This window comes from Marmota monax, unplaced genomic scaffold, assembly GCF_021218885.2.
Source record: "Marmota monax isolate L192 unplaced genomic scaffold, Marmota_monax_Labrador192_F-V1.1 WCK01_AAM20220418_F8-fsc00398, whole genome shotgun sequence".
Classification (NCBI taxonomy): domain Eukaryota; kingdom Metazoa; phylum Chordata; class Mammalia; order Rodentia; family Sciuridae; genus Marmota; species Marmota monax.
The window spans coordinates 174006-188580 of record NW_026695073.1 but is presented as its reverse complement, the minus strand read 5'-3'; the positions used below and the strand labels follow the sequence as shown (position 1 = coordinate 188580).

At 38.3% G+C, this 14575-nt stretch overlaps 1 protein-coding gene across 2 annotated transcripts in view; it reads right to left on the bottom strand.

Annotated features, from left to right (window-relative positions):
* Positions 1-14575, bottom strand: part of Rasgef1b (RasGEF domain family member 1B) — a 560746-nt gene that overhangs the window by 427977 nt on the left and 118194 nt on the right. For both annotated transcript variants that reach the window (XM_058573842.1, XM_058573843.1), the window contains exon 2: positions 7550-7597. In XM_058573842.1, the coding sequence (XP_058429825.1) occupies positions 7550-7597 (48 nt within the window). The remainder of the gene's footprint in view (positions 1-7549; positions 7598-14575) is intronic.

The window sequence follows — 14575 nt, the reverse complement described above, 5'->3', positions numbered from 1 at the left end:
TTCCCCAAAGAGGATATAAAAATGGCAAGCAAGACTATGAAAAAATATTCAACATCACCTATCATCAGGGGAATGCAAATCAAAACCACAATGATCATCTCGCCCCAGTTAGAACAACTATTATCACAGACACAAAAAATGAAAAATGCTGGTGAGGATGAAGAGAAAGAAAACATCTCATACACTGTTGGTGGAGATGTAAACTAGTACAACCACTTGGAATACAGTATGAAGCTTTATCAGAAAAGTACAAATAGAACTGCCATATGCCTCAGAATTCCTACTACTAGATACATAACCAAAGGAGCTAAAATTAATATATAAAGGAGATACCTGCACTCCCATGTTTACTGCAGTACTGTTCACAGGAACCAAGATTGGACTCAACCTTGGTGTCCATTGACAGATGAATGAATAAAGAAAATACAGGCGTTGGGTGCAATGGCACAGGCCAGTAATCCCAGAAGCTCAGAAGGCTGAGGCAGGAAGATCGTGAGTTCAAAGCCAGCCCCAGCAACAGCGAGACCCTATGCACACTCAATGATACCCTGTCTCTAAATAAAATACAAAATAGGGCTGGGGATGTGGCTCAGTGGTTGAGTGTCCCTGAGTTCAATCCCCAGTACCACCCCCCTGCCATAAAAGAAAGAAAATATGGTACATATATACAATGAAATATTTTTCAGCCATAAATAGAATGAAGTTCTATCATTTGTCTCAACATGGAAGGATTTCAAAGATGTTAAGTGAAATAAATCAGGCACAGAAAGAGAATCTGCATGTTCTCACTTATATGTGGAAACTGAACAGTAGAATAGTGGTTACCAGAGCCTGTGAGGGGCTTGGAGGTCACATGAAGAAAGGATGGCTAACAGGTGTAGGGTGGCAGCTAGACAGGAGAAATACTTCTAATGTTCTATAGAACAGTAGAAAACTATACTTGACAATAATTAATTGCATATTTCAGCATAGCTAGTAGAGAAGACTTTGTTTAGTTCCCCAAACAAAGAAATGATAAGTGTCTGAAATAATAGCTATGCCAGTTACCCTGACCTGATCATTACACATTGTATACCTGTATGGAAATGTCCCACTGGACCTCCAAATATATACAATTACTCTGTGTCAATTAAAAATAAAAACTATGTTTAAAAAATTAAAATAATATAAAATAAATAAAACCATGGAAAGAGAGGAAGGAAATAGAAATACATATTGCTAAGTCCAAAAATCCTATCTGAAAAGGCTACATAGTATATGATTCCAACAACATGGCATTATGGAAGAGGCAAAACGATGGAGATGGTAAAGATCAATGGTTTACAGGGGTCGAGGGAAGGAGGGATGATTAAGAGGATTTTTAGGGAAGTAAAACTATTCTATATGATGCTACAGTATGGTGATAGAATATGGATACATGTCATTATATATTTATCAAAACCCACAGAATGTATGAGAGTGAACCCAATGTAAACTATGGACTTTGGGTAACAACCAGGCATCAAGGGAGGTGCATGATTCTATCAAATGCCCACCACTCTACCATAGGATGATGTAGAAAGTAGAGAAGGCTGTACATGCTGGGTTAGTGGAGGGCTCAGAAGGACAAGAGAACACTGCTGAGTGTGTCTGGATAGAATCAGAAAATGAGAATACTACAGAAGTGTTCTAGAGCCACTTTAAATCTATAGCAGGAGAAAACTATAAGCTACCTGTCCAGGGACCTGAGACAACATTGGACACCATCACTGCTCCTGGCATGCTTTTCTGGGTTGTAAAGTGAGGACCTGGGATCTTTTTCAAGTGGATTCAACATTTACGAAGCTCTCAGATATTTGATGCAAGAGCAAAGTAAGCAGGGGAAAGATACAGACAATAACAAAACACAATTTCTGTTTGGAGGAGAGCTTACAGTTGGGTGGGAAAGAGGGACACTACCTTCATAAACAGGGAGGGTGAAGGGGAAGGGGTGTGGGAGGAAGAGATAATCATATCTGAATAAAAAGCTGCCAGCCTCAGTACTCCATATTGGACTATTGGCTCCCAACCAACTGCATGCACAGTGACCACAGGTCATCTAACCAGTTAATGTCTCCCTCCAAATTGATCTTAGAGGTAAAGAATGCAATTTTAGGAGCAAGGATAAGATCTTTCTACTCATCAAAAACAGCACCCTGCTTGCTAACGCTAGAAATTCCACTCTTGCAACTCAGTTTCATCAGCCTTTGCCACTTATTGAAATGCAAATAGCCTTAAGAAAGACTAGATGTGAAGCCATATAATGCAAGTGCAACTTAGTTTGAATTTATTTATCTGATCTGAAAAGATGGCTTTGATAGGAGAAAGGATATCATAAAGTCAAAATCACTGAACACAGAGAAATATTTGGGTGGGAGATTGAGAATATTTAAAACATTATTAACATCAGGCTTTGGCAAATTAATTTTCTTTCTGATAATATGGAATAAAAGCACAAAAGGCTTGATCCATGGAAGAAAGAATTGATAAGCTAGACTTCATTAAAATTAAAAATTTCAGCCAGGAGTAATGCCACATGCCTATAGTCCCAGCTACTGGAAAGGCTGAGGCAGAAGGGTCAGCTGAGTTCACAAGTTCAAGACCAACCTGGGCAACACAGTGAAACCCTGTCTGAAAAGAAAAGAAAGGAAAATTAAAATTTCTGTTCTACAAAAAATACTGTTAAGAGAATCAAAAGACAAGACACAGATTGGGAGAAAATATTTGCAAAATACATATTGGATGAGAGATGAAAATTTAAAACTTAACAATAAGGAATACTAAGAACATTTAGAACTTAGCAACAAGGAATAATCAGAATAAAAAAAATTGTCCAAAGGACTTAACAGACACTTCACAGAAGGGAGATATACAGGTGAAATAAGCATCTGAGAAGATGGTCCACATTACATATCATGGAAATACACATTAAAACAACAATGAGATCCTACTGCACAACTATGAAAATGGTCAAAATCCAGAAAACAGTCAACACTAAATGCTGATGAGGACATGGAATGACAGGAAGGTGCCACCTCTTTGGAAGACAGTTCAGCATTTTCTTACAAAACTAAATACATTTTCACTGTACAACCAAGTAATCATATTCCTTGAGGAGTTGAAACATTTGTACACACACCTACACAGGTGTTTATAGCTACTTTATTCACATTTGACAAAATTTGGATGTAACCAAGATGTCTTGCTATAGATGAATGAATTAAATAAACTGTGGTACATCCAAACAGTGAAATATTATTCAGTACTTTTTTTAAAAAAAAAAAGTGCCATTAAGTCATGAAAGGACAAGAGAAAACTTAGGTGCACATTATTAAGTGGAAGAAGTCAATCTGAAAAGATTACATACTGTATGATTCCAACTGTATGACATTCTGGGAAAAAATGAAAGGATGGACACAGTTAAAAAAATAGTGTTTTTTTTTTTTTGGGGGGGGGGGGGGGGGGGAAAAGAAGAGGGATGAAAATGTGGAGAACAGAGGGCTTTTAGGACAGGGAAAGCAATCTTTATGATACTATAATGTTGAACACACATCTTTATACATTTGTCAAAGTCCGTCTAAAGTGCAACACAGTGAACTCTGATGGACTTTGGGTGGCAATGACGTTTCAATCCATAGTAACAAATGTACCACTCTGGTGAGATGTTGATAATGGGGAAGGCTAAGCATGTGTGGGGACAAAACAGCTCTAAAAAGTTTAATCTTTAAAAATTTAAATGGAATGAAAATATTGCAGCCATTGAACATTTACAAAGCAACCATAACACTAATTATGTCATGTACACTATTAAGATTTTTATTAATCTTGAAAAGATACGAAGAAAGTAGCATCTAACCACACTCACTGAAATTTGGGTAATAGAACATGAATTTTCCCAGTTGTTGCCCTTCATACATTTACTTTCCTGATTCCTTTCAACAATGGGAATCAAGAACAGGTTTGGGGTATTCGCATGTCCTATAGACTCTATCTCAATATAATCTAATCTCTGTAAGCAGATTTTCCAGAAAGATTAACATGACCTAGTATGACCTTGACAATATGACTATGACTTTGATGCTCTCTCAGGAGGATCCTGGGCACCACCACTATCATGCTGACCCCCAAGGCTCACATCCCCTTACAGCTCTGGCCTAAGTACATACATAAAGAAAATCTGTCCCTCACTTCTCTTGGACTATTGAGGCAATTGCCACTTAAAAAAAAAGGAATCAAATATACAACAGAAATAACATAAAAATTACCTGATTTATACAGGTACCTGATCCTGCCAATTAGCTACTAGAGAGACCTGAGACCCTGGCTGTTCACAACTGTTCATGACTTCAGAGAGGCAGCCATGATATTCCTACACTTTTAAGTGTCACCTGGACAGAGGTCAACTCTGTAATAGGCTGTGTTGGTCAGCTTTTCGTTGCTGTGACCAAAATAGCCAATAAGAACAACTCAGAGGAGGAAAAGTTTATTTGGGATCACAGTTTCTGAGGTTTCAGTCCATGGTCGGCTAACTCCATTGCTCTGGGCCCACACATCATGGTGGAAGGACATGGAGAAGGAAAGCCACCCACCTCTTGGTAGCCAGGAAACAGAAAGAAATGCGGGACGGAGGGGATGCACAGGAGGACCCAAGGACAAAATATGTAATACCCAAGGCATGCCCCCAATGACCTACTTCCCCCAACCATGTCCTATCTGCCTGCACTCATTACCCAACCAGTCCATTTGGATTATTAATCCATCAAATGGGCTAATCCACTGATTAGGTCACAGCTCTCATGATCTAATCATTTCACCTCTGAACATTCCTGTGAAGTTACACAGGAACTTCTGGTAAACATTTCATATCCAAACCACAACAAAAGCTCCATACATATTTACCTACATGATAGCACTAAATTCATATAACCACACACACACACACACACACACACACAGGAAAGGTGGAAGAGAATGAGCAGCTGAACTGTTATCATACCCCTCCATTAAATTATAACATTCTCAAGGGCAGATTCTTATGTCAGTATTTATATCACTCCTGATGGCCAGTACAGCCTCTGGTATAATCAGGTGCCCAATAAATAATTGTTGTGTTAAAGAATGAATGAATTAAACTTGATGATTTCTCCCACTACTTAAAATATGAAGTAAAAGACTAATTCAATGCTCTATCATAGCCTCTGATAAACTCTGATTTTAAGGACATCATCAATAAAGTCTCTATTGATAAAACTCCAGTTTTAACATCTCTCTACTGTTCACTTTCCAACAGAGAAGATTTTAAAATATACTAAGTTAGAGAGATAACAATCAATGGAATTAGCAACCAACTGGAGAAGAAACCAGTTTAAAGCAAAGGTAATACTTTAAAAACTGTACATACACTCACAGAGGCAGAAAGAAGTTCCTATATTCAAATTAAGATAAAATGCCATATCCATCAAGAGCCCATATTTACTGAGCACCTACTATGCACCAGGAAGTATGACAGGCACATCATTTATATAACTTTATCCAATCCTTCTAATAACCCCACAAGCTAAGAATTATCATCTCCATTTTGCAGAGTTCAAAGTAAGACTCAGAAAAACGTTTTTGTCTATGGTCACTTGTTTAAGGCATGAAGAGCATGAACTTTGAAGCCAAACAGATTAGGTTTAAATTCTAGCCCTGTCTCTTCCTAGATGAGTAATTTTGAACAAACACAACATGTCTTGGTTTTCTCATCTGCAGAATGGAGCTAATATTCATGCCAGTTCCTAAATCATTGCTTCTCATCTCCAAACTCACCTTTCTATACCCAATTCTGGGATGCTGGGGCTGGGACTCTGCAAAACACATTTTTGCTTCATCAACCTCCCTGCCAGTGTGAGCACTAGAGGAGGCTGCGGAGCTGGAAGGGAAGGGACTTGCCCCTTCCGGTGCACCTGCTTGGAGCATCCATCATCTCAGCAGCACCAACTTCCTTTCCTCCCCGCAGAGCCCCCGGGGCCAGTTCGCAGTTTTCCTGGTACTTGAGAATCAGCCTCACCCGTGTGCTCCTCAGAGAAACCAGTTTTCTAAGCCTCTGACTGTTCTTTGAGGTCTGAATCTCAACTCTGTGGGTGCTCCTCTAAGTGTCTAAGAAGTTTTAGTAGTCCCAACTCTTTTCCTTGTTCCCTCAGCCAGAGGGGAGATAGCTGCTTCCTAGAATTGCTACTTCATGATACCTTACAGCTACTTCTCTTTTTCCTATTTTATTACCTAGTTAATGACTTCATACATGGTCAATGATTCTTCCTATTAAATTCTCTGCTTAAATTACTGATGTGGGTTCATTCTCCTGACATACCCTGAGGAATACAACATCTACTTCAGAAAGTTGTTGGGAGTATTAAATGAGATAAGCATTGTACAGTGCTCTTGCTGTACCTGAAGCAGGGAATTTGCAATTATTATCTGTAAGTGTTGCAGCTGAGTGGGAGCCCCAAGCCTACCTTCCAGCCAATATGGGGCATTTCTAGCAAAACATACAAATATCTACACAGCTCTGGGCTTATGCTTGCCACCTATATTGCTTCTTTTAATCTAAGAACCTCTCAGATGCTTTGCATTCTTGCAATATTTTCTCTCTGACAATTGACATCAAGAAAGGTTTTGCAAGTACTCCAACCACTGCAAATGTCTACATTGAACTTCTCCAAATTCTAAGAAATCCATGCGCATCACTACCCTGTTTATCATTAGGAATTGGCATAATTTAAGTGTATGGAAGTGTGTGTATGTGTGTCCAAGGGTTAAGATTTTGGTATTTCAAATATTCTATTTTTTTCCAGTTTTTTTTCCCTCTTGTTTTGTATGTATTGTTTTATCAACTTTCAATAAAATATAGAATTTTTTAAAAAATTATTAAGTGCTTATTTTGTGCTGAGCATTGGAATATAAGTGTCTTCATATATATGATCTCATTTTATCACTAATTTATACTACACTAGAGGGTATATACATCTTCTTTGCACAAATGTGTCCGAGATCACATAATAAAGTGACAAACCAAGAATTAACACCAATTTATTTGGACTCACAGAGCTCATTTTTTAAGCAGTTCACCACGGGCCATACGAAAGGGTCATTATCCACAATAGATGCTCAGAGAATAATGTGTAGTAAAAATATAAACTGAAATAGGAACAAATTCCTCTGCTGGGCAGGGCTTAGAAAATAACAGAGGGACTCAGGTAGAACATCTGCTGACTCATTTTCCAGAATTCTTTTAAGCCATGGGAAAATTCTCAGCTTCTGTCATTAGGTTTTACGACTATCTGTCAAATTCTGTTTCATTTCAAGGATCTGTCTCTAATTTCACTTTTATTATTATGGAGGCAAAGAAAATGAAAATCCAAAAACACTTTGTTTCTAGAGATATCCTGGTCCTCCAAAGACAATTCTCTGCAGTTGTGTAGGGGGAGAAGCACCCACCAAAAATGATTATTTATTACAGGAAAAAAATGTAGAAGGAAAAAAATAAACGTACCTTTTGCTTGGTGCTCGATTTCAGGCCAACTCGGGAATGACTTTTGGACTAGAGGAAAAATGAGAAAGAAATCTATGAGGAACACAGTGTAATAGCAGAACTTATTCTGGAGTCGTGTCTTCTAGGGGGTAAAAGTTTCAAGTTAAAAATCCTCTTCCCTAAGCTTCCTTCATGGTATCTAGGAATAGAAAGGCAGCTCAGACTGTGCTGTTAGATTTTATATACTTCATGGAAACCCACAAGTCCTGAGCTGAGAGCAAGAAGAGCCCACACTTCATCAATGCCTCGTTCACATTTACCAGGTCAGCATCTCTCCCTAGAGGACACTGGCAGAAGCCCAGGCTGCAGCATGCAGAGCAAAGGTCATAGCTATCATAAGGCAAAGGGAAAGAAGCACAAGGTAGGGTTGGGCAGAGTGAATAAAAACAGAGGCAAGCAAGAAAAGAGAGGAAGGAAATATAGACGGAACAAACAGAAAAAGAAGCAGAATGAAAAGAACACACTCATGGCAATATTTCCAAGTGTTCTTCTATGGGGCAGACTTCAAACTCTGCTAATTTGAATATATTTTCATTTCATTGAAACAAATCTCTCAAAAACATTAGTTTGTATAAAGGGTATTTTTGTTTCCAGTTTGTTCATGATTATCTAAACTGATCTGGGATTAAGAAAGATAAACCAGGCATTAAACTATGCCAGAGAATGTTTTAGTAGAGAATATTACTATCATTTTTTCCCCCAGTGAGAAGGAAAAAAGCAAAATTAAGCTTACTTTAGTGTTCAGATAGTGCATATAGTTGGCCCTAAGAGTACCATGAATCAAAGTTAATTCTAAACCAATTGCTACAGCATAACTAGAAGAGATGTCTTCTGAAATCAGAAGTCACAAATGTTTTGGTCTCAGAATGCTTTTGCAGTTTTAAAAAGTATGGGGTCTCCCAAAGAGCTTTTGGCTCTACTGATATGGAACTGAGAAATTTTTGAAGTATGTGTTTATTAATTCCTTTTAAAATAGCAATAACAGACCCATTTCATGTTATGTAACATTTTATATACTTTATGTGCACAGTAAAACAAAAAATAAGATAGCATTTACATTTTTTGCAAATCTCTTGAATGTTTGGCTTAAATTAAAAAATAGCTAGATTATCATATCTATTTCTGCATTTAATCTATTTTGATAGGTCTTTGTTTTCAGTAAAGGAAGGAAATCTTACTCAGATAAGTAGTTGGAAAAGGAGTATTTAAATAATCCTTTCAGATTACTATGAATATTCTTCTTTGATAATGTGACAAAACTTGACAAGTGGTAATTTCTTAAGAATTAGTTGCAATGTAGTCTGAAATCATTTCAAGAATACTTTGTACTCTGTTATGTAAACATTTATTGGTCTATCTTACACCTGGAGTAGGTTTTTGTTTTGTTTTGTTTTGTTTTGTTTTTAGCACCATACTTTGGTCCTTTGGAAAAAAATGGTTAGGTGAGTTTTGCAGGGTTCCCAACTGCTGACCCATTTCATTATATAATATCAAAAAATCACATTTACTAATCATCAGCCTTATCCAAAAACTCTTCAATTGCTAGTATGCTATTAAGATCACAATAGCAGATACAAGTTTTCCAAAATTCTAATTTTCCCTTGAAAGCTTAAATTTTATTATAGGCAACAAATACTTCAAGGAAATTGTTTTTCTTGTAGCAATAGGCCCACTTCATTTATTTTTGCAAATATGTCTGCCAGCTACCTGAGTCTGAATAATTCTATTTCATCTCTTATGCTCATAAGTAAAAATGGCCCTTCATGAAATAAGAGGCTAGTCTGGCTTATAATTCAACCACACAAGTGCTTTTCCTCAAAACAGCCATTGAACATTTGAATGCAGCAGAAGTGCTTTGTGCACGTCTCACTTTATTGCACAGCATACTTAAAAAGATGTGTACTCGAGGGTTGAGATCCAGCAAACTTAATAATGTTTACTACTTTGTCAAGGGCATTCTCAAGTAAAACAGCCCCCCCCCCCCAAAGCCCCTGCAACATACTGCAAATGCTCGGTGGTGAAATTATGATTACTAGTGGAGTTTGGTGGTACTGCCTTAAGTCATATTAAAGCACCAACTGTTCTAACCACTGTTGCTCTTGCATAGTCAGTGCAAGTAGTGCCCAGTGCTATAGTTTGGATTTGCTAAGCCCTAAGTCTTAGTTTCCAAGGTAGTGTGCACTTTGGAGATGGTGGAACCTTTTAGGAGGTGGCACCTTATGGGAGGGTCTCAGATCATTAAAGAAATGCCCTCAAATATCACAGTGGGACCTGCTCTCTTCGCCTTTGTTTAATTCTAGCTTAGTGATGTAAGTAGTTTGCACTCCTGTCATAATATGCTGCACCCAACAGAGATTCAAAGCAATCAAGGTCACTTGATCTTAGATTGAAATCCTCAAAACTGTGAGTTGAAATAAACTTTTCCCTTTGAAAGTTAATTGCCTCAGGTATTTTATTATAGTAATGCAAATCTGACTAATAAATCCAGCAAAAAGGGAAAGAATGCCTTTTTAATATTAATTATGAAAAGAGTTTTGATTCTCAGATTCCCTTTGAGAATCACCACCCTTAGTTATTTAAAACAATTGATTCTAAAACAATTAGATCCTCCGTCCTTAAGTTAAATGAATTTTAGAAGGAAAAGAGCCAATATAAAGTAGTTATTGTCCTGACCTCTTTTTTGCTGCTTCAGAAGAAAGACCAGTAGGGAACAGACTTCCTTCTGATGGACAGAAGCTGCACAGGAACAGAACTTTATTAGAAATCAACATTATTCATCTTTCACTTAATCAGTGTTTTAAGATCTGTCTAAACTATTATGAGATGAATTCTTTCCTGCCAATATTCATATGTTAAACTCCTAACCCCTCAAAACCTTAATATGTGACTGGTTTTATAAATAGAGATTCTAAAGACATACATAAGGTAAAATAAGATCATTGGCCCAAATCCAATATGATAGGTGTCCTTATAAGAAGAGGAGATTAAGACATAGACAATACACGAACATGGAGGATAAAGATGTTCACCTACAAGACAAGGAGAGAGGCCCTCTGAACAACAACAGCCCTGGTGACAGTCCCAATCTAGGACTTCTGGACTCTATGATTGTCAGAAAATGAATTTCTGTTATTGAAGCCACCAGCCTGTAGTATTTTATTATTGTAGCCATAGACAACTTATTCATAGACCCTGATAAATCTACTCCAAAGAAAAAAATCAAGAATCCAGAAGAGGGAGATCCAGGAAAACCAAGTGCTGGATCAAAGGGGCTATTATCCTCATGTTCACTGCCAGTCCTGAGAGAGTCTGCCTGGCCCTCCCACACTCCACAGTTTGTAAATATCACTTGGGGGTGGTAAACTGGGCCATTCCAAGTCATGGGGTCTAGTGTGGTTCCCAGGCGTGTGCTTTTTTTTTCCTAACAGTGATTGAACCTAGGGGTACTTAACCACTGAGCCACATTCCCAGCCCTTTTTATTTTTTATTTTGAGAAAGGATCTCACTAAGTTGCTTACAGCCTCACTAAGTTGCTGAGGCTGTCTTCAAACCTGCTATCCTCCTGCCTCAGCCTCCAGAGCCGCTAGAATTATAGGAGGAGACTACCATTTAACAAGCACCCTGTGGAAGTGAAATAGACATATGGTCTTCAAGCCACGTGGTTGAGAACCACTTCCTGCCAAGGACAATGGTAGCTTAGAATGAGAAATAGGAAAGTACAAGAAACTGGTCTGGTTCTCCCTCTCTTTCTCTTTGATGCATCTGAATAAATGAACTTCTTTTTGCTCTCCCTATTAAATGCCTAGTGTTAACATTCTGGATTTGATTGAACCATGTGGGTGAGCCAGGAGAATTAAATAAAGCAGGCTGAATGTTGGCAAATTACTCAAACTCATCTGCAAGCAGATCTGCAACAATTCTTATCCCATTTTAAAACGTGAGCACACAAATTTCTGTGTTCATTTTATGTCTTCAGAAATTTAGTTGGGCTCCTATATCATATTAAATGCCATAAATATCTATGAATAGGCCTTTGTATACAAGTCAGTCATAATCGGAAACATGACTTAAAGGACAGATATCCCATTTACAAAGAGAATTAAAAGTCACTCAACTAGAGAAATGCCATTTTCATTTGACACAAATGAATTCCCAGGTCTCCTGGGTGTATGTCTTACCTAAGCAGGTTGGGGGTTGGGCTTCGTGAAGGGTCACCTGTGTCACTGTGCCATCAGCCCCCTGTATGCCAAATAGCAGCCTTCTAAAAATTCCTTTTGCACATTATACATTATGGCTAATGTTTATTTTCCCCATAACTCTATTGTAACTGAAATGCCATGAAATTGCAAGAAAAAATAAACTGTTACAATAATAACAATTAAAGCAGATAAATAATAAAATCAATTCAAAAACTATTTTACTTTTTTCCTCACACAATATTTCAAACAATCGCGTGAAATAAAAAGTGTATTAAATTTGAGGAGGATGAAGTGAGGTAGAAATTTTGGTATTCTGAAAAGGTTATGAAGACATGGTATTCACTGTTGATAGGTCTGACAACCCCAAACTCCCCTCCTTCCCCAGGAGGCCCCATTTTTTTAGGATTCCTCTGCTACTTTTAGCAGATTTTGGAAAAACCCTCTCACATGGATGGTTTTAAAGTTTTCCTTGACTCAGCATCACTAGATCACTCTGAGTTGGATTCTTTTTTTTTTTTTTTTTTTTTGGTGTTGGGCATGCAAGGCAAACATTCTACCAACTGAGCTATATCCCAAGCCCTTCCAACAACTATGGAAAGGGCCACTCAGGCCTCCTAATGGCGAAGAGCAGCAGGAGAACAGAAGTTAGTGGAGCAACTCCCCAGGGCAGGCACACTATTCCAGGCCAGCTCTCACGGGGCCCTTTACCTAGGTATCAATCCTATTGTTACTTTAAACTCAAAAGAAAAAAAAATGATTTTCCTCAAACAATTGAATTAAAAATTAGAAAACATCGGGCAAGGAAAAGAACAGAAGAAAAGACTAAAATAAAAATAACAACATCAACAATTCATTTTTTGAGCATTTACAATGTGTTATAATTGCACCATCCAACTTACCTGCACTGATTTATTTATGTGACCCTCGTAACATGGCTAAAAAGTCAGCGTAACTGAAGTATTATTTAAATTTTATAAACAGAAAGACTGAGGCATAAAAAGCTTAATAATTTAACCAAAGACAACTGCTAATAAGTGTTAGGACCAAGACTTGAACCAGTCCATTTAATTCAAAGCCCATGGTATTCTAACATTATATTATATATGAGAAAAAAATTACCCAAGAAAAAGCTAGCTGAGGCCAAAGGAATATAAATCAGATAATAAGCAGAAAATATACTGCATGAATAATTGCCTTAAAAGAAAGGAAGTCCTGGAGAAGAGATCAGAAATTTACCAAGAAATAAGCCAAGTCACACTGGAGCTGCCAGCAGGGGCCAAGGATCTCCAGGTTGTTCTCTGGAGCCAGATAGTGAATGGCAAGAAGGGAAGAGGAGCCGAATAAGTTAGTGCCAGGACAGGTAAAGGAAAGGTTTTTATGTAACTGGCACCACCTATGCAAGAAACCTTCACAAATCAGATTGCTTCACTTGGAGATTACTTGCATAGTAGTTTATTGTAGATTTCTAGACATTTAAATAAAAACAACCTACACAATAAGGCTGCCCTCCAGTCCCACATACACGCACATGCAGCAAAGAGACAAGGAAACATTATAAACAAAAATCCATGATTTCCTTCTACAACAGAATTATACTAACTGTCCCAGAATTCTGACCTTAACTCTTATTAAGCAGTGCTAATGAAAGTGGTCTGTTCTCTGAAGTTATTCCAAAGTTTAAAACAGCAAAGAGTGAATGTGATTCTGCTTTCCAGAGCTACTTATGAAAACCAGCTTTCTGACATCAAGGTCTGCAGGTGTGAATGAGAACATGACATCACGACTTTAATGGAAAACAAAGCAGAGTTTAAGTGCTCTCTCCCCACAAAGAACATCCAGATTCTCCACCACCCCATGGATCCTGCCCACACTGGAAAGGAGGTTCAAGATTCCTCTGCTGCTTGATCAGATTAGGAAATGTTTCTGTTTGCTCTACCAACATTAGAGTCCAACTTAAGCCCCAAGATGGAGCTGACAAAGGGACAATCTTAAATACAGGCTCTGGTCTAAGGTCCCTTAATTGAAAGTTGAGAATAATTAATAGGATCACCCTGCAAATGGAGTGATTAGCAACCCAAGAACTCATGAGAGTAGTGAGCTGCTTTCCTAGCAGGCTGTATTTGTAAGTGTCATCCCATGTTCAGAGGCTGGGAACAAAGGACACTTCTAAACTGACATTAAGAAAGCCTCCCATTTCATGTCCTTGTCCTGCTTTCCAGAACAAATGGAAAGTTCTACAAATGAGTGTTTGCCATGAAATGATTTGTAGGGTGCGAACAGTGCCATGGAGACTGAGAAGTATCAAAAAGGTACCTCCTTGACTTCTGAGTTGCTTTTTAATGCTGTCTTCTTTGAAAGAAATCACAAGGCTTAACCCAAAAGGCCCATGGTATTTTGAACTGCAATTCTCTCAGAATGCAGGGCCACCCCCTCCTTGCCTAGGAGGGAAAAGATACTGGATTCTCCAACAGATATTCAAGTCCTTAATTTTAGAGCAGTATCTGTCTGAAGGACTGGGACAAAATGCTCCTCTGGTCACTCTGAGCTACTGTGAGTCCTTTCTAGATTCCCTTTCTCCAATTTGATTCCCTTCCCTAGAGACAGTAACAGCTGTGGGCTCAATTCTGTCTGTGGGGGATGGGACTGGAGTGTGCTAATCTGGGAAGCAGCAATGGGTCAGCATCAGCCGCAGGCAGGCAGACATCTGTTGTGCTGGTGAGCTCTGCTTTCATCCTCTTCTTTCTGGGACTTGTGCTCTTATCCTTGCATCAGTTGGGGTCCCAGCAGG